The 22,029-nt window shown below is 33.9% G+C and overlaps 1 protein-coding gene across 1 annotated transcript; it reads right to left on the bottom strand.

Moving 5' to 3' along the window:
• Positions 1-6,041: 6,041 nt before the first annotated feature.
• On the bottom strand, positions 6,042-21,491 carry LOC107959952 (phospholipid-transporting ATPase 3). The gene is made up of 27 exons (XM_016896124.2): positions 21,009-21,491; positions 19,466-19,531; positions 18,598-18,659; positions 17,829-17,910; positions 17,511-17,621; positions 16,831-16,908; positions 16,590-16,686; positions 15,394-15,500; positions 14,509-14,574; positions 14,144-14,265; positions 13,950-14,034; positions 13,781-13,858; positions 13,576-13,692; positions 13,328-13,477; positions 13,117-13,221; positions 11,260-11,402; positions 10,520-10,621; positions 10,372-10,435; positions 10,066-10,278; positions 9,002-9,167; positions 8,809-8,888; positions 8,479-8,718; positions 7,738-7,959; positions 7,409-7,576; positions 6,969-7,331; positions 6,777-6,883; positions 6,042-6,524 (listed from the first exon to the last, which is right to left on the bottom strand). Exons 1-27 carry the CDS (start codon positions 21,126-21,128, stop codon positions 6,227-6,229), a joined length of 3,612 nt encoding a protein of 1,203 aa, XP_016751613.2. The 5' UTR covers positions 21,129-21,491; the 3' UTR covers positions 6,042-6,226.
• Between the last annotated feature and the right edge of the window lie 538 nt (positions 21,492-22,029).

Genomic DNA, 22,029 nt, shown 5'->3' with positions numbered 1-22,029 from the left:
ATTCAAAAATGAAAGGTGAGTATGTTTATAAATAATGATATGTGAATTTCATAAGAATGAACAGTGGTTAAATGCAAGTGCATTAAGAACAAGTGAGTTAGATGTGAATTATGAAACTTGTATATGTGATTTGCTATGGATTCCATGGATAAATTAGCTTATATTTATCTTATGTGTTAAGCTTATTTGTATATGGCTTACTAAGCTTTAGAAAGCTTACTCTGTGTGTGTTTTTCATTGTTTTATAGATTATCAAAGCTACTGTGAGCTCAGGGATCGTCAAGAATCGTCGTCACACTATCGAACGATATTTTGGTACTTTTGAGGTTGTAAATATTAATGTATGGCATGTATAGGCTAGTGATGTTATGATTTGTATTATGTGTATTTCTTGCCAAGTGATATGGCATGAATACGATTGAGATTATGAAATTGGTTTTTGGTATAGACTATGTGATGGAAGAATGATATAATTGGTATATATATAGTCTTGTGTGAATGGCCATCTTGGTATGATTTGGTAGTTAAAATGGTAAGGTTTTGATATGATTTTGAGTTTAATTACATGGCATTTGAGACAAATGGATTGGCATGATTTTAGTTTATGAAATTGGTATGCTTTGATATGAAATTGAGTATGAAATTGATTGGTGATATTGTGGATTGAATTATGCATGTTTGAGTATGGTTTTGGTTGCTATTTGGTCATAAATTATGCTTTGGTCGATGCTAATAGAGATGACCCTTTTTGGGTGGCATGTTGGCTTTATAAATTGCCTATTTTTTTCCACACGGGTAGAGACACAGGCGTGTGTCTCAGCCTTGTGTGACATACGGTCATGTTACACGGTCGTGTGTCCGTTGGGGTACCCTTTGATTTAAAGTTAGTATACTTTAAAGTTTTGACACGGCCTAGACACATGGGCGTGTCTATTGGCCGTGTGTGTGACACACGGGCTGGCACATGGGCGTGTGGTCGGCCATGTGACCCAAGTCAGTAACCTCCCTAATTTTCCCACGGCCATGGCACACGAGCGTGTCCTCAGCCGTATGGTGCAAGTCAGTATGTATGCCCTATTTTCACACAGCCTATGACACAGGCATGTCTGGTAGCTATGTGAGGCACACGGCCTGTTCACATGGGCGTGTGACCCTTATATCTTTGAAAATTTTCTATGTTTTCCAAAGTTTGTAAATGATATCGGTTTAGTCTCGAACCTCTTCTAAGCATGTTTTAAGGTATCGTATGACCTTACAAGGGACAATATGATTGATATGAATAGATTTTGATTATGATTGTATGAATGTATGTGAATCGTGTGCGATTTCTGGTAATGCCTCATAACCTTATTCCGATGACGGATATGGGTTAAGGGTGTTACACATTTGGTCACACTAGTAGATAATGTAGTCTTCACGATTCGGCCATAATGTCTAGGCTGGGTTGGGGAGGTTACAAACTTAATTTCATCTATAGAGACCTCCTTACCAAAAAATAGAACATCACTGTGTTCAAGCCTTGGGATCATGCTAGACAGTAAATCTTTGATTCTAACTGGTTGCTCACCATACAATTTCTTGAATAATCTAATCGACCCAAATTGAAGATAAACTTCTTCAAAGATCCACTCTCCTTCCTTATTTTTCAAGGTAATGATTCAATTATATTTTTTTCTCTACAATGGACACCTATGAAAAAAATTGGTGTTATGGTCCCCAGAGCCAACCAATCACATCTAGGTTTTTGTTTCCACAATAATTCCTCATGATGGAGAACCTCTTCTAATTCCTCCCTCACCTTCATTTCCAATTGAGTTGAACGGTCAGTACCCGAATTTTTCATCACCCGTTAATACTAGAAATAAATTGATCAAGTGATTTAGACATGCTTCCATTAAATCTCCAATTATTTTTGACAAAATCAGCAAAACTTGGATGTTCGACCCACCCTACTAGAAAAAGGGTCGACTTCTAGCTGATGCAAAACTTGGATAGCCAATTTTAACCCTACCCAAAGTTTCTTCCTTTTCTGTCTATCCGAACTACCATAAACGAAAGCAACATAGATTGGATGACCATACGAAATATCAATTACCTAGATAAGAATAAATTGAGGATGATTACAAACCACCTCTACTTGAACCAAATCTTTCCAACCTATCCAAATACCTTCAGAAAAAGCATAAACCTCCACCCGGTGAGAATATTAAAAGCCCAATTTAGCTGACTTTATCTGCTTTAACACCACTAACTTGTGTTTCTAGCAGACTCACAATATCAGACTTGAACTCCACATTATACTCTCAAAAAATGCGAAGGAACTTAACACTAGCATACCCCTAACAATTCCACAAAAATATAAACAAATTCATATTCATAATTTAAAGAAAAAAATAAAGGAACTAACCATTTTCTGCTCGAAGATTCCCGACTCATCAACCCGCATGCCATTCATGCTCGGATTAGCTTTATCCAATTCCTTTTCAAGTTAAGAATTAATTAATTCAACCATGGAGTTCATTGTATCAAAAAGAGGTACACGAGCAGAACCAACTAACTTAAAATGATCTCCACATTCCCTGATAATCCTATTTAACTTCCTTTCATTACGGTTGGACCCAGATTTTCTACCAGATCCATATCCCTTATTACTATGCTTAACCTGAATTCCCCCTCCAAGAGTAATGCCTCTCGTGTTACCAATATTATGAGTGACATCATTCTCCTTAAAGGTGACGACCAAATGATTTCCTAGTTTTAAAACATCTAGACTAATAGAAAAAAAAATCAGATACTTCAACAAAAAATAAGATTAAAGTGTGTAACTGAACCTAAAGGAATAGAGGCTTCCAGACCACTCATACCGAAAGAAGACACATTACAATAGTTGAGGATAGAGTCTCTCGAGTATCCCTCCACATGAAGAGACCCTTTGGGTTTGTCCCTAATTTCAGCAAAAGTGGTCAAACCGTCATTTTCCAGTCTAACAACAGAAATATTATCCTTATCCAACCTTCTTTCAACGTTTTTTTGAATCTAGTAGAGTTGACCCACTCCCACCAGCCGAATGATCCATTTTCGGCCCAAAGACCGAACCAACATTTTTCAGCCTAGTTGAAACTCCTGGTTTTTTTACCCATCATTTTATCTGATTCTCCCAAGTCCATCAAAATCGGCCCACTTCCACCAGCTGATTTATTCACTTTCGTGCTCCCTAGCCCAGTCTTTACCACCTGCTTCTTTTTGCCATTTAAGTCAGCCTTTCCAGGGGTGAGCGTTCGATCGAATCGAATGAAAAAATTTTGAGTTAATCGAGTTGACGAATCATATTTTATCATCCTAATTTGATTTGAAATTTTCTCGAATCGAGTAGAATGAGATGAAATTTGAATCGAATCGAATCGAATATATTTGTTCGAGTTAAATTTTAAAAAATAATTTTGGGTCCTTGTAACCATTGTCACCTATCGTAATAAAATTTGTCTACCTTAATCAAAATTTTTATTAACTTTCATCACCTCATAATTTATTTATTAAACTTTTATATACAGGTTAGCTTTTTTGCTTGCTTAGTTGTTTCAATTATCTTCAAATTCTTGCCATTATATATTTTGGAATTAAAAAATATATTAAATGTAAAAATGTGATTTTTTTAATAAAAGTTATTTTAAAGATAAAATGTGAAATTAATACCAATATAAAATTTTAACATGAATATTTAAAGGCATAATTAATAATTCAATTTTAATATAAATATTCAATATGACTAAACAATTCAATAATATAAATAATATAAAATGTGAAATTTAATTTAATAATATAAATAGTAGATATAAATAAAATTATTACTATTTATGTTTAGTGATTTTTTTGGATAATTTTGATTTTTTATTTGAGAGTAAAGGTTGAGAAAGTAAAAGTTTAGGAGGAAAATAAAAAGTTTTAGGGATTAAATGTTTGAGGAAAAGTAAATAAATAAGGGATTAAAATTTTGGAGGGAAAATATTTAAACAAATTGGGGGGGTGGGTTTGGGTAGATGGGAGGTGGGATGGGAAGAAAGTAAAAATTTTGGGGAAAATAAAAAGTTTTGAGGGTTTTTGGGAGTAAAATTTTGAGAAAAAGTAAATGGGATAGTAAAATTTTGGTGGGAAATGGATTATGGGTAGATTGGGGGGTTGGGATGGAAAAGGAGTAAAAGTTTTGGGAGAAAGTGGGAAGGAGTAAAAGTTTTGAAGGAAAAGTAACAAGGTTTGGAAGTTTAGGGTAAAAATGTAAAATATTATAGTTTGATATTCGAATTATTCGAATTCGAAAACTGAACTCGATTCGAACTCGAAATTTCTAAAAAAAAATCGAGTTAACTCAAATAACTCGATTCGTTTAACTAGAAATTTGAATATTTTTTTTATTTTTTTCGAGTCGAATCAAGTTTTGCTCACCCCTAAGCCGTTTCACTTCATCCCCTCCATTTCGTCTTCCATAAATTCACACCATTTTTGTTCAATGATTCTAGCATAATCTTCCATTTCCTTCTTCACCATGTAATACTGAAAATCTCGAGCCTAAGATGATTTTAATTCCATCATTAATGGCAAGTAGCCATTTTAAGTGATAATGGCGTAAATGCCATTGAAAAAAATATGGTAATGGCCTTTAGCCATTAGGAATGAAAAAAAGATAATGGCATTAGGCCATCAACCATTAAATAAATAAAGAATGATATTCAATTATTCAATTGAAGATAAGAATAATTGGAATTATTTTTTTCGAATATAAATAATAACAAATTTTCTTCAAATAATACAATACTTGAATATCTCTATATTTAAGAATATTTTAGACAATAACGAATTGAATAATTTTGATCATGTGATTTTGTATCAAACTGTATTATAAGTTTACTATTTTAATTCTACATTATCTTTACATAATAGATTATGAGACGTGATAATTATATTAGTATTAGAGTTTTAAGTTTTTATTTTTGATCTAGTCGTAAAAGACATATATAAAAATATTGGACGAGATTATGTTGAAATCCATAAGTAATTATACAAATGTGTATATGATAGCAAAACTTGTATAGTATATTATTATTTTATTGAATAGAGAGTACAACAGAACTAAACCAATAATAACTAATGTTTAATACCAACAACCATACGTTGGTTCTCTACTAGGATTAAATCAGATACAACAAAACAAGGCTTTTCAAACACTTTCCAGTCAACCGGTATTCTCATAACTAAGGTTGCCGTATCATCCGTTACATGATTCCTCTGTCACCCAACATACTGCACTCAGACACCCTCCATCCGTTGCATAATTTCCTTAGCCCTCAAGCTTGACAGACCTTGATCTAGATCCCGACCATTGAAAATATTAAGAGCTTATAAACAGTCCAATTCTAAGATAACTTTTTTAAACCCTTCTCCCATGCAATTTGAATGCCCTCCAATACTCCCCATAACTCTGCTTCTTCAAGTATCGGACACTCCAACCTTTCGAGTATATCCCCAAAGCAATCGACCCTCCCTGTCCCTTGTCACCTCTCCAATCGGACGATTCACTCTGTAGAGTCGCATCAGACCTGTGTCAGGCAGTTGCCACCTTTCCTCCACAACCGCATAACCTTCAACCTCCGTCCCCTGCTGTTGTAAACAAGCAGCATAGTATATTAATTTTTAAATTTGTTAGATAGTAGACTTTAAAATTTGTGATTAATTTTATTAAAACCCAGATGAAATGAACAATCTTTATTTATTTTCCCGAAAAAATTAAATGCCATTTATTTCATAATGGCATCCGATGCCATTAATCTTCTCCACGTGGAATCATTTTTCTATCAAAAGTAGCAAATCTTTCTTTTCATTCACAGGGTAGTTTTCATTTTTTTCAATTACTTGTCAACTTCTTTTTTAAGTTATAATTTGACAATGATTTATAAATCCTCTAAGTCAGTTCAGGCTTCACCCATTCTTTGATCTTGAAAACATATTTGCATTTTTTTTTTAGAAAAATGAGAGATATTATCCTAAAATTGGAAAATTAAATTTTTTTTTTGTCTATTAATGTAGCTGTACATCCATATCCCATACTGTCAAACCTGATATTTGATTTAGCTTTCAAACAATTAAAAAAGAACCTACATCAAATGGACTAATTATTTTACAGATTTTCTACGGTTAGACTATCAAAAAAAGGGGCAATCAATTGTTTTCGTTTTTATTTTGGTTTTGACTTCGACTTCATGCTAGCTCTCCGAGCAACATCCCATGCCTTGGGTGGAACATATTTACCAAACTGTGTAGCAAAAAATGACTCATAACCTGGTGAATCAAATGCAAATCCACTGTGTTTCGATACTTCCTTCGGCAATTGAGATATTTCGTTGCTTCTTGCCTCGTCCGGTGTAAGGTGTTCTTTTGTTTCTTGTGAATCTGGTTTATTGATGCTGTCGGCATCATCCTTGTGACTTTCTTGAACTATCTGATAATCATAGGGGAAGAACCATCTTTGCACACTGAAAAACAAAGTAAAGGAAAATGTTTAACAAAGAAAAGGCCCTGACTGGAGCATGAGCAAGCATTTCCATCATGCATCAAATATAATATATTAAGCATCCATATCCGACATATATTAAGACATTGGTGTGCAGATATGATCCCCTCCAAATACATAAAAAACTTTTTAAAAGTTGAACAAATCCGTACTCAACCAACTCCAAACATAGAAATACATTATAGCAGAGTGCTAAAAGTTGTCACATTCTTACCCAAGGTAAAGGAAATCTCCGAGAAGTGCAGCAACTGGAACAAGAAGAAGAGTGACGTAGAAATAGGATGTGCTCATCAACACATATATGACCCAAAACATGTTATCCTGCAGTAGCCAACTGAGTCAAGAAGTTGCATTTCACGAATCGAAATGGATAAAGGAAGATAATGAAACATGATTTGTGACTTACGTTGCGATCAAATCGAGTCATAATACCAGAATATATGAAAATAAACACGAACCACACTATAATGCTTCCTCCAACACTAATGTAGTGCCATCTTGTGATAGAATTACACATCATGAGAAGACGTAAATTAACAGTTACTACTACACATGTGAAGGCCATCGTGCTGACATCCCAAAGACCAAACATTTTACCATCTGAATCCCTGCTCGTTGAACTTGAAAGAGATACGAAATAAAAGAAGACTAGAGATTGATACACTGCAAAACAGGCCCATATTGCGACAACTCTCCTGTTGAAAAACATATTTCTTACTCCCTCCTTATATAATTCAGGGTACTTCTTGGAAAGGGATGAACTAATATCCTGGATAACAAGCAAGGTATTTGCATAAACAGGCAGAACAAGATTCCATCAGAAATAAATTGGAATGAATGGAGTACCTGGTCGAAGAGCCCAACAATAACCACTGGTAGTGCAGTGAATATGACATTGTACAATGACTGGAACCAATCATCATAGAACCTTTGGCCAGAAAATCCGGTACCGAAGGTGAACCAAAACTGAGTCAAAGTGAACGCAAGGTTCTTGTAAAAGAAATACATCACGACCTGCAAAAGGAAGTACCATAAATATCATCGACCAGAAATTTTAAAAATGTCTTGGACATCAAAAAGTCAAACCTTGCATAAGCTAAAGATCATACGAAAACCCATGCATAATACCAACCAAAAATGTTAAAACGTCCTTTAAAGGAAGAGGAAAGTCGAACCTTGCATAATCTAATATAAGACCAACGTCCATGCACAAGGAGCAAATCTTCAAGAAACCGAAACTGAGCAATTGCAAAATCACTAGCCATGACCGCTTGCATCCCCTCAAGCCCACTAATTCCAATACCAATATGAGCAGCTTGAATCATGCTAACATCATTTGCACCATCACCTATACTGAGTGTAATTTTACGTGCACCTTTCTTCACCAGACTTGTTACCTGCAAGCGCCAAAAGTAATTTCAGATGTTACCTCTACAAGAAATATCTAACCACATGTACTCTCTCTCCTTCCAAAGGTTTGAAATACAATATAGGGGAAATTCTTATGAATGTTGGTTTAAAGAAATGGAAAAAGCTGAAATTCTGACAAAAAATTCTTATGAACTTCAGCACTCAAGAAATGCTCGTTAAAGTAATCAATCAACAAAGGGAAATATTGGTTTAGCAAAGGGTTGCTTAACACACCAACCACTATTAAAACACGGATTATTTTAAATTTTTCTGAAGAATACTGTAATGCACCAATTCTACTAAGCTGTCAATAATGCAAGACTTGAATTAAAATAATACACCATAACAATTGCAGTAATTTTATCCAAGTACATTAGATAATTATGAAGGCATTTAAATTTTCATCAATTTACTGCAAAACCTTTTTCATTTTTGTGCGCAAACTTTTTATGTACACTACTGAGAAAAATTAATATGTTTCAGTACAGTTGCCATCAATAACCAACCTGTGCTTTCTGTAAAGGGGAGACTCGGCAGCAAACAACTGAAGAGCAATTCAAGCTTAAAGTGAGTAGCATTATCCTTAAACTTGGTTCTAAAGCATACATCAGACACTTTCCATCTATAACAAGTGCTAATTTTGGTCCAGAGGGTGAGCAAAAATATTGTGGTGCCTCATCAAGGAACTGCTTCAGTTGCTTTTTAACTTCCTCCTTCATGAAGCGTGCAATTTCAGTTTGGTCCCCCTGATAATAGGCATTCGATTACGAATAATCATGGCTGCAATTAATAGTTTATATCATAGTACATTAACAAGACTCGTACAAAATGCTTACCCTTTCTTCAACTTCTCTAATAGCATCTGTTTCAGAGCTGATAATGAATTGTTTCATCTCATTGTTTAGTAAGTTGCACGCTGCAGAGTTATTAAAATCATAAAGAAAATGAAGAGATCATGAACAATATAAGGAATGAACACACAGTTCCAAGGCAGGTTTCACGGAAAACTAATCTCCTTTAAATACTTACCGTAAGCTATATTTATTGCAGTTTCTATCTTATCCCCAGTTAGCACCCAAATCTTAATTCCAGCTCTAGAAAGAGTCTGAATGCAATTTGGCACTCCTTCTTGAAGCTTGTCTTCTATTGCAGTTGCACCAATTAAAATGAGTTCCTTCTCTATGAGTTCAGCCACCTGCATAAGTTTTAAAAATATGATAAATTAAATAATCATTTAAAGTACCTCCACAAATAAAGGCCTTTCAACTTTTCAATAACAGTAAAGCTGCATTGGCTTCCAATATTTCTGTTGTGAAAAGAAATATATATTATAAATTCTTTTAGATTTTGTGTGTTTGTCCAAGTCAGAACTTGGCCATATTAATGTGCTACTTCAACCTCTAAGTATGAAATGCCAACTGATTGAGAAGATAACAGATTTTAATTTGAGGGTTTTCATGGATAAAAAATAAAAGAGTAGGGGCCTAGTTAGGTACAATAAAAGCAGAAGGGTTTATTTACAAGGGCTTTTCTAATATATCTGCCTCTATGGTCCCTCTCAATTTCGATATTGAGCAAACTGGTCCCTCTCAAAGAAATTAAAGCAATAATCCCTATCAATTTCAAAAGTGAGCAACTAAGGACAAATAATCATTAATATAATAACAAATTTAGCTCTCAAATTTTACATAATATGTCAATTTGGTCTTGATTTAATAAATTTAGCCCACAACATTTATGTATTGTGTCAACTTGGTCCTAATCTAACAAATTTAGCCCATAACATTTACCCATTTTGTCAAAATTTACACAATATATAAACATCGTGGGCTAAACTTGTTATTATACCAATCAAAATCATGTACAATTGATAGAAAACATCAACACCAAGATTAATTGTCCTTAGTTGCTCACTTTTGATTGAATTGATTAATTTTTAAAAAGGACTAATTTGCTCAGCATTGAAATTTGAGAGGGACCGAACATGTGTTTTTACCTTCATTTTTAATTAAGACTAAATAAGAAATCAACATTCATGAAAAGATCAAATTTCTCTAAACAAAACATGCGAACCATCACATAACAAAACATACCTCATCCAACCTTTTTTCACGATCTCGTAGAGATGACTTGGCTGTGATGAATTTCTCATTCCAGCTCTCATACAAGTCAGGAGCTAGATCTCTATAGGCCAAGCAAAGGGTACGTAATCCAGCTGAGCCAAATTGTTCCAAGTGAACCCTGGTCACTTTGTTTAAGTCACCATTTCCAGTCCCCAATCTCTCATAAATGACAGTATCAGCTCCCTGTGAAAAGCATTGTTCTAGCTCAGTGTCATTTTCTTGCCAGAAAAACAGTATATAATCTCATCCTGTTCGGAAGTTCTGAAGACTTATTACCTTACAGAAAAGAACTAGTCGGCCATCTCGATAACGACATACAACAGACTGTCGCTTCCTCGTACTATTTAATGCAAAAATGCATAAACATTAGTGCTGACCAGAATGCACCCATTAATTAAAGCTATAAAGAAGGATGCATCCTGACCTATTGAACTCAAGAACATTTAAAATCTCATAGGACACATCTTGGGTTTTACCCATCTTCTCCACATGAGATTCACGAACATATATCATCGTAGGTGTACGCCTGCAAAGAAAGAACATCAAATCAAGCTTTTAAAGCCATGCAGCAAGAGTAACATCCTCAACTAATTTGCACCAACACAGAAACAAATAATCATTACGAAAAAATAAACTTGTAATCATTTCCTCTACCACCGATCAATTAGAAAGTGATGAATGTGATGAACCTAAGAGAAAAAAGGAACTAGAGGGTTGGAATATCCCATGTAATTTAAATCAATTACAATTAGTACCAATAAATTGTGAAGTTATGCTGCTTTCACGAACCCTTTTCCCCCTTTTTCTAGAAAAAGAAAACAACCTAGGGAAAATGTTAAACCCTTCCATTAGATCTTGAAATAAATTTATGTGGATTGCTCAATATATCTGGTTTGCTTGGTAAAGCTCCACTGACATCAAGATAGATATTATGTACTTCAAAAAACCTGCCTCCATTAACATGAAGATAAGGGATAAATCCAACAATTTTCAGTTGTAAAAGAACATGCAGTCAAAAATCTAGAATAGATTCAAGCAGACAGAATAAAACAAACTCAGAATCAAATTGAATCTATAAATTGTTTATAGGAATTCCATTGTTATGAAAAGAAAAAGGGAAAGAAATAACTCCTGCTTCTCAATGAGACAAAGGGCATCACCAACCTGTAAAAGAAGAAGCCAAAATTTTTTGCAGCCAAAACCAAAGCAGCTTCATCTGGGGATGCTGCTTGATATCTGATTTTCTCAGGGGTCTCCTCACCTTCAGGAAGCACAGTGTGACATATGGCAAGGCATCTAAAAAATTCCTGGAAAACAAGCACAGGATAAACAAAGCCTTAAAATGCTGTAGTCACCATATGATTCCTAGGTAGGTATCCAGCAATAGAATATTATTAGGTTTGAAATCCATACAGGTAAATCCAAATGGAAAGAAAGAAGGTTGAATATCGATCATGTTTTTCTGCATCCTTCTAAACTAAGTCCGTTACAAATGAATAAAACAGGAACATAAAAGGAAACCTCCATTTTTGTACAAACACCTGCCGCTTTGATGATCATACTGAGAAGGCACCCAGTATTACAAGTTAGGTTCAGTAACTCACTTAGTAGTACATATTTTGCCTATTTCGTTAACACGCACATTTGTGTAGCACATGTAGGCACACGCACGCACAAAATTCACCACTTAGTTTCTTTTTCTTTTTCTTTTTTTATTCAGCATTTAATAGATAAACTAAAAACAAGACAGGTAGAAGGTCATGCAATGTCAGAACTTGGAATCATTGGTTTATAATTACTAAGTGCAACAGTAATGCTAATCCAATAATGGTACAACAACTCAGATGCTATGTCATCCAATACATCAATAAGAAGTTAATTAATTCCCACCTAGAATCAGACAAACACCATGAACCAAAAATCATCAGGAACCACTAAAAGAAACCACTGCCTTGAATGACAGTAGGAAAAGGGTTAAGATCCACTCTATTACTTTTTCATCGATTAATATCCAATACAATGGCTATCGTCATTCAAATGTGTAGGAACCATGTAGGATCCATCTATTAAATGTGAAAATCAACTTGTGAATGGTAATTAAACATGCATTGGATATTAATGGGTGAAAAAAAACCGGAGTGGACCCACACCCGTAGGAAAAAAGATTATTACAACCACAAAAAGATCCAGCAGAGAGTTGTCCAAAAGTGAAATTAGTCTATGATTCTTAGATTTACTCTTTCTTGCATTAGAAACAATTCATCTGCAATTCCTGCTTATGCAGGCCATAAATCAATACACAACATTTCTCAATACAGTCATTCCCCAATATCCAAGCAAGAAAAAAACAATGCATATATAAACAGAAAGAAAAGATCCTTGACAAATATTAAATAGGACAGCTGGCTGCAAACCTGTATATCACCAAAGCTCCCTTTACAAACATGTTAACTTAAGGTTTTATGTATCTGAGCTTCAAATATAGCTGAAACGATAGAGGACAAGCTCTTATTGTTCACAAAATATCAGGCCCGAGTAGGCCAAGCTCAAGCTCAAGCACAAGCTCAAGCTCAAGGCTAAGGTTGTAGTTGCAATTGGGAGCTTGCAATTCATTTGTATTTCTAAATGAGTTTTCTAAAATAAAATGAAGTGAAGCAGATCTCCTAAGCTTTATTGTTGACAGAATCAAACTCCACATTTGCAATGCAGAAGATTGACTTTTATTACCTAAATATAGACTTAAAAAATACAAATTAAAAAAATCCAATTGGACTAAACATCTTAAAAATCCAAATGGATAAGACAAATATCAAATATTATTATCAAACACAAAATCCTTTTAAAATCACAAATAGATTTCTTATTCTTGCCCTTAAAACAAGAAAAAAAGAAAAAAAAAGAGCTGAGATGGAAACAAGCTTTTAACAGAGCATCCTTTAGTTAAGTAAAAGCCATTTATTAATAAACATTCCATATTAAATACCAAATTCTATTGCAAAAGAGGCAAAGACCATAACCTACCTTACAAGCATCATGATTAGGTTCATTTCTCCAAGCTCCTTGCATAAGCCTCACATCATCAAAATTGAAACCCTTTTCCCGTAGTGAATTGGTTGATGTTTTCGCCTAAAGATGTTATAAGAACAAGAATATCATTTCCATGAAAAATAGGTAAATTTACTCAAAGAGCTCAAATATTAGTTGCTTTATAATTAGATATGGAAGGGACTACCTCTTGAACCTTTATTCCTTTTCTTTCAGCAACACCCATCTCTATTTCAGTCATACCTGTCCCGTACATTTCACCTCCAATTGAACACTTGAAGAACTCCATTAAATTTCTTGTCAAAGTTCCAGTTTTATCAGAAAAAATGTATTCCACCTAATCATACCAGCAATTCAAAATGATTTAGACTCAATACACAAAATAATAGAACTGGCTGCATCTCATTCAAATTGGCCCAATTTGCACATGCTTACCTGCCCAAGTTCCTCATTCAAATTAGAAGTTCTAGCTGAAGCAGGTGTGTTGGATTCAGCATGGTACATATTTAAGTCCTTGTTGATAAATTGAGAGGACTGAATAAACTTGATCGTCTGAAATTTTTATGTGAAATCCAGTAAGGCAATCTTTGTGCATTGATAAAGCAAGAAACCACATAAACAAAAAAAAAGGAAGACCGACCTCAATAGAAACATATAGAGATATAGGGATAATTGTAGAGTATAAAGTGAGTAGGGTCAGCATGGTCAAAATAATAACCTGTACAACCAGAAAAAAGAATTGAGTCGATCTTTTCTATGTAAGAGAGAGAGCTTGAGAGAGAAACCTAAAACCAACAAGAACATAGTACCAGAAATCTTTTACTAGGATTGAATTGATCTTCCACGGATTGACTGAGACCTAAGTAGTAGTACTTTCGGTCAATGAATATACCACTGCAACATTTAAACCAGAGAACATCATTATCAACAAAATATGGGAGAACAAATAAAATCCCACAACACTTAAAATTGTAATATTATTGCAGACAGCTATTTCCCACACCTGCCTATTGCTCCAAGTAGACACATAGAGAAAAGAGTAGAAAAGAGAGCGAGTATAAGTTTGTCAAGTTTCCTCTCTAATGTACTTCTTTTTGAAGGAACATTCATGGAATTCATCATAACCTGCAAACTCATCCCAAATTACCACAAAAAGGACAGATAACTATAACTAGTAGATCAAACAGATAAAGGGAAGATAAAACACAGTTGCTAAGTATCAAAGGTCGAGATTTGATATATAATGGAAAAGGTTTTTCACATTTAAATGTTTATAATTAAACATTTCCCAGGAACCAACAAACTCCAGCATGTTAAGTGTCTCAGCATACTGAATATAAGAGATACTATAAAACTTCGGCAACAAACCTTTGTTTCATGACCAGTAAAAATAACAGTCCCAACAATGTAATCAGTGTTTTTCAGACTGCAACCCTGAAATCAAATTGCAAATATCAGCTCTATTTAATTTCATCCATGGAGAAAGAACATTAAATACAGTTTTTCAACAACAAATTATTAGAAAGGAAAATTAAGAGACTCAGAAATTTAAAACAATGTAACAACAAACTATTGGCTGGAATTGTAATAAATTTCAAGTGCAAAAAGCACAGCCAAATTAAATGAGGAAAAGAACTAAGATTAAGTTCCTGACAAATTCTAGAGGGCCAAAAAAAACATATTAACTTCAGATTCATTACATGTGATAAGAAAGTCTCGGGGAAAAACAGGACAAATAAGCTGGAAACAGGTTAAGTAAACAGCTGATGATCAATGTTGTCAAGTGCACAAGATGGACTCTTGGCACCAAGCCCTTATATTGCCTCAGGTGCAAGTACAAAAAAAAAAAAAAATGGCTCAACTGAGTGAAGTAAAGGTGCAATATGTACATGGATGTGATTTTCTATGAGTGTTTGTATAATTAACAGTTTATCTACAATACATGCACCATTTTTTTTCTTAGTCAAAACAAACTATTTCCTTATGGAGAGTGACACTATAACTCTCTCACTAGTGAACGTACATCAAGTGAAAAATGCGAAAAATAAAAGAAACAGAGAGAACTTCAATGAAGCAGGCTTTTTTGATGCCTGTCCCCTTAAATATAGGACATCCAGGCGCACCAGGCATGCGCCACACCCAAAAGGGTCTGAGGTGTTTTTGTTGTCTAGCACCAAGGGAAAGGTATAGGCACACCTAGGTGCATGCCTTGATGACATTACTGCTGATGGAAGGAAGATACTCAGAAAATACCCTCAGTAAAATCTGATTTGGAGAAAGAGGCATTGTTTGATTGTCCATTACAAGATTGCCAGTAAAAGTGTACAAAGAGTTGTTTGGTTGCTCACACTGAACTTCACCTGCAATTAACAAAGATTGCTTCCATTTAGAAGTTTAGAAGAAGAAACAAGAAAATATAAAAATTGGTTTTGAAAGCATCACTTCCGAGTGTTAGACAAAAAGAAAAAAGAAAATACACTAATTACTTCCCAGAGACTTAATGATGCAGTGCAGCCAAGGAATCCTTCATTGTACTCGATATCAAGTAATTGATGATATTGGATATTATATCATTGAGCTTTCTATATTAGAACTTTTAAATTTTTTAATAATAGAACTGTCTAATGGTTTTTATTGCAGCAAGGTTAAAGACAAAAAAAAAAAAAGACATGAAAAGTTAATAAGGAATATAGAAAAAGTATGTAGTTTTAAGTGTTTAAAATGGAGAAAATGAAGAAGTTAAAACTAAATGAAGAACATTAAAAACATAAAATAAAATCAAGCCTTAGCAAAACTATGGCCTTAGACATGGCAAAGCAAAAGCAAAATTCCACAAACCCCAGCAGGAACAAATAACAGGGTTTCCTGCACTAACTTAAACTCCAATTTGTTGGCCATACCTCACCATATCCTCATTGCTGCTGAAAAGTTGAAATTTTCTCTTTTCACAATTTTTCTTCTGTTCTAAATTAATATTCTCTTTAAAAATAAGAAACACATAAGGAAGAGATGAAGACTAAAGTGAGAAATATGAAGGAAAGTGACATATTATAATAGCAGAATACAGAAGATATTTAAAAATGAACAATAACCAATGTCAACAATCTTATGCCTCATGGGTAGAACCATCCTAGTCAGATACTCAGATATAAAATGGGTAGAACCATCCTAGTCAGATACTCAGATATAAAAGCATTTTCAAGAAAAAGTGAAAGTGAATTTCATCTTTAAGAAATTAATTTTATTAATTCATAATCACAAGACTTTAACTACTTTTTTTTGGCCAACAGACTTTGACTACTATCTTAGTGCTGCTATTAATACACTCAGCAGAATAGCATTGAAGACATGTAAACTAACAGACAAAATCATGGAAATCTTTGAACAAAATTAATTTATGATTTATCAGTCATTCAAGTTGGAAATATGACATAACTAAAAGGTTTAACCTTTAAATTCACATGCTTTTTCAGGAGTCACGTAATCCCAAGTCCTCTCAAGTGCCTTTCTGATTTTCAGATTTGTTTCGCCATCCAAATTTGCAGTCTGTGGACAAATTTTTTTAAAAAAAAATTCAGTTCAAGAACAAATCACTCAATGAGGTATAACATTAGAAGGGCAATGGCTTTTCATAAATAGAATAAAAAGTACAAAATAACAGCTCCAAATAGACCCAGAAAAGGTAATTACCTCAATGTAGCAAATTCCATCAACATTTGTACTAGCAAGTAAAAGAAGATCGGCAGGAAAGAACCCATCTTGCTTAACCTGCAAAAAGGGAAAGTTTTCACAATATCTTCATAAATTTGTTCAGTAGGTGATACCATGTAAATCAACTCAGTAAGCTTTAATCATGATAATAAGATTATATTGTAGAATATATATAAAAGGAAAAGAAAATTTTCTGCAAGCGACAAATATCTTAATACTTTCAGTCTCCAAATGGATAGAAAAATCATCAGGGAAAAATAAGAAACAAGTAAAAAGGCAATGACAGGTCATTGATTGACCTTGACCAAGTGTAAACTGTACATGAAGGCAGTATTAGCAGTACTTTTTGAGAACTTAGGTGGGGGAAACACAGTCCTGAACCGGAAATGCATATAATATGCCCATAAGACTGAATTTATGTCTACGAATTAGCAATTAGAAAGAATCTCTCAGTAGGTCACCTGAACTTCCAATCAATCATTCATGACACAAAACTGAGAGAGAAACGCACAAAGGGAAAAGAATATATTTTTGAAGATCTTTCCTAGATATATAGTGGAAGAGGGGAGGGGGAAGAAGGGTGAAGTTGCACAACAAATTAAGACAACCATTTGACTGTGCGGAGGAAACAAATCAACAACAGGAATTTAGAAGCTTACCCTGATAATATCTCCAACCTGCAGCTTTTTCCATTGAAGAGATTCCCACCCTTGTGCTTGCAACACGTCGACAAGAGTGTTATTTATAGTCATATCATTCTGAAAACGTTGCTGTTGTATATGATAAGGGAAAGAACGAAATTCAGCATTCAACCCAAAGTTACAAAAAGTCAATGCTCAAGCTAAACCTTCCAGAAACTTAATCCCTGGCCCAAAAACCTCCCAAACCAAAAATAAAGACAAGATGAGAAAGTCAATAAGGGCACAAGCCAAAGGAAGAAAAGGTATGCTACAATAAGCATGCAATGTAATACTCACCCAGTCCTCAAATGCCTCTTTAATGAGAGAAAATAAAAGCACAAGACTCAGAGGAACCATATTTGTTATAGGATGAACAGGACTGCATCAAGAAAAAATTGTTATTACATAAGAGTTCACATTTACACGAATCAGTTGGTTAAAATCTTCTGTCTTACAAATCATTAGCACCAAAATATTTACAACAGAAGAAAGGGGGGGGGGAGGAAGAGAAGTTTCACATGCAGCACAATAGGAGAAGATGAGGTAAATGCAATCAATGAGCACATGGAAGAAGGTAGAAGATGATAATTGTCCCTAAAAGGTGGACTTTCAAGTTTCAACATGCACCATGACTACTAAAACAGCTGTATGAATACTTTTTTTTTCTTTAAATGATAATAGAATAGAGTTTTAACAATATGGAACAGAAGATGAGCAGGAAACTGAAAGAAAATACTATAGATGGTCATGTCAGTTTCTGCACCGAAAACACTTTCAGTTTCAACATCTATTTTTATTTTAAAAAATAAATAAAATGAAGCACATCAGACCAATAAAATATTAGTGATATTTAACTCAAAGCGGAATAATTTTAGATCAGAGACAACAAATAACTCTCATTCTGTTTGTGAAATAATTTAATTGTGCCCAAGCCACATTCCCTACATCAAGTGAGCACCACCCCGTGGACATTGAACAAATTTACTATCATCGTTCCAGGAAACCTTCTCTTTGTAATTAACAAAGCTAACAAAACTCAGTTCACCTATTCAGTAGGAAACGTTACCTATACGGAGTTGCTGATAGGATTGACACCATAAGAAAGTACAAGTTAGCTACCCGTCTGAACTGTCAGAGTAAAACAGAACTTTGTTAGGATCAGAAGTAGCCAAAAACATTAATCAAGCAAGATTTCTAACTCACATCCCAGACCCAAAAAATAATGGTTCATACAGTGAGACTGTCAGAGATATGGAAGTTGAAGTAGCATACAGAATGGGAAAAGAAACTATTTCATTATGACTATGCAAAAAATAATTGATGGGTAGGAACATCCTCAAATTGTCAACAGGAATTAACAGAAGAACAACCCCTGAAGAAGAAATGGTAAAACATGGAATACTTTATTGGAACAAAACTTGGTAAGTTTTCCTTTTAAAATAACTGATAACATTTAAACTGTTACTAGGTATTATTTCTCATTAAGATAGTACAGCCCACTAAACATGCATTAGCCAAATTAAGCTGTTTAGCACTTGAAAGAAAAAATATATCAGTATGCTATAAACCAAAGATTAAAACATCTGAAGTGACAAGTAAAAAGATTACACATGCCTCTACAAATGTGATTGCTAGGTTTGAAAGTGTTTTTAGGAAAGGTTGTAGGGCTTTTTTTTTTTTTTTGAAATATGAAAAAGGAGAATCTTGAAGGAAGATGAGATAAAAACCAGAATAACTTTTCATTTATTATTATTCTCGAAGAAAAAGAGTAAAATTCTCCCCACAAGAACCATGATTGAGTCAAGAATAGAAATAATATCATATCTTCCATTGTGTTCCCAACCATATACCAGTAAAAAGTTATCATAAGAAATGCCTAAAGAATCACACAACCATATACCAGTTTCAGTTCTGTAGAACTCCAATAAGATTACCTGTTCATATAGCCCCTTTGGTAGAAAGGTAAAAACGTTGTACTTGGTAGTCGATATCGAATTCCCCTGGAATAATAGAAACCACACTAATGAGAACCAAGTCATACTCGAATCAGATGCAAGCAACAAAAGTACAAATACAAACAAAACTTCTAGAACCCAAAAACATTCTTACAAAATAATGCAAATCTAATCATGGTCCAATTTTATACAATATATATATATGAATATATGGAATAAGCATTGAGAACTTATGTATCTGCAACTGCTTTGAGAAATGACACAAATACACCTCTATATCTACTCATGCATCATAATCGAACTTTCCAAATGAGTAACCAACTAGACTTCCTCCATGTAAGCATGACATGAACAAGACGACATGCTTGAAACTAGTAGTAGAGTGATCGCAAAAGATTATGGTCACACTAATATCTGGAATCTCATCAAATAACTATGGAAAACTACTTTTTGAAACTTCAGTAAAATGAATCTTGCAGTGAAATTCCTATTTCTGGGTAGCAATTATTTTTGGATAATCAATAAATAAAAAAGACAAACCCTGAAGAGAAATAATGAATGAAAAATAAGAATTTATCCAGATGAAACACAATATTACAACATATTTCACCTCAAAATTACATAAACCTATTGCAAATATAAAAACGAATAATTTCTGCAGCCAAAGATGTGTATATGGCACATTTCACACGTCAAACAAAGAGTTTAGTGGAGGCTGGTAGAACTTTTTGAATCAATTACAGGTCAACGCAAGATAAAACTTAAGCTTCAATAGATGACAATCCTCAGAAATGATTGGTGGTCTGAAGAAAATGCTTAAATACTATCTTCATAAGCATCGTGAATGATACCAAACCCACTTACTGTATTTGCACTCTCATAGACTCCTAGCACAAAACTCAAAATTAGAAATGATAGAACATGAAATAGGCACTCCCCTTGAGGCTAGATAAGAAAAACGTCTAAAACCTTTAAGCACGGCATAATTGATCAGGCCCACGCCTAATGCACTTAAGTGCATATTGTTGTAAGGTGATAAACGCTAAAAAAAATCTTTCCTAATTAAAGTTCATTCTTTGCATTAATTGAAACTTTCCTAGTGAAAAATAAAAAAGGGGATGACATGAAACACTTCTCGGATGAGAAATCATGCATAATGGCCAGCCACAAAAAAAAAAAGTTAAAAAAAAATAAGCATGTTTTTGAGGACAAACTGGACCGCTTTTAGAATTTATTATCGTAATTATACATCTTACGCCTCAGGCAATTAAGAATTCTAGCGCCTAGAGTGCAGATTGCACCATTAACAATAAAGCCAACAAAAGTGAAGAAAATTAGTTTAAAAAAATTAGAAACCTAAATCATGTACCTCCAGATGGTAGCATTAGTTTCGTAAACAATAAAAAATGGACACAAGTTCACTATATTTCCTATTTTCCAGGGAACCAAAACGTCGTAAAAAAGAAAGAACGAGGATTTTTCCCAACAAAACCAGAAACTAAAATATAAAATATATAAATACCTTGTATCTATGAGCGAAATTGGCCTCGCGGTGATTGCAGTAGATGGTGCGGAGGGCAGGTGCCTGTGGCTGAACCCGTCCGAGTGTGACTGTTCGACTCGGCGTTCCCCATCCACTCATCTTCCTCCTTTCCTTCTCTTTTCTTTCACTTTTTTTTCTTCTCACCGGTCCAAGAAGAGGAAAAAAATTTAAAATTCTAGAAATGTAGATTCAGAGAAATGAACACTCAATCGGGTTTAAATGGGACGTTTCGTTTCCATGGACGATGAAACGGATGGGACTGTGTTCTTTGGATTCAATTTATCTTCGCTTGGATGATGTTTCAGTTTTGTTTTTCTTGTTAAAAGAAAATTTATTTACAAAAATTCCATTTTAGCTTCGGCAGTTTTAAATTTAAAGCAGGATCGATCGAACCGCGTTTATTTTGCCTAGCATTTCGCCGCGTGGCTCCATTGTCCATGCAGCGCGGCACCAATCAAAAGTGAATTTTGGATGGTCTTGGATTTTGAAAGATATTTCCAAAAACGATTTTTATTCTACCAAAGTATCAACGCAACAGCTTCGGCTTCTACTTTTTTCATCATCAGCTTCAGCTTTTTATTACTCGGTTCTAGGGATGGCAATGTGAGGAATTGATTTGTGTTTTCTTTTTCTCATGTGTATTTATTAAAAATAGGGCATATTTGTTTTTTTACAAAATTTGCAATGTTCCAAATTTTCAGCTTTTTAAGTGAATTTCTTTTATAAAATTATTTGAAAGTTTGTATTACGAGCTATATCAATTAATGCCAAAGCTATTAATTACAAATATTATTATCATTATTTTAATTTTTTCAAATTTTTAATTAAAAGTCTATATAAATATTTTAAAATGTAAAGTTTAAATCATTTTATCAAAATGTTGATAACTTTTTATGCTAATTTTAATTTTATGAAGAAAATACTAAAATATACAGCTATATTGCACCTCTAAAATAAGAGGACTAATAGCATAAAGATTTCAAGATCATCAAAATAACGT

Source organism: Gossypium hirsutum, chromosome A05, assembly GCF_007990345.1.
Source record: "Gossypium hirsutum isolate 1008001.06 chromosome A05, Gossypium_hirsutum_v2.1, whole genome shotgun sequence".
NCBI classification, from domain to species: domain Eukaryota; kingdom Viridiplantae; phylum Streptophyta; class Magnoliopsida; order Malvales; family Malvaceae; genus Gossypium; species Gossypium hirsutum.
Note: the sequence above shows the minus strand (reverse complement) of the source record. Positions and strands in the feature narration are given on the sequence as shown.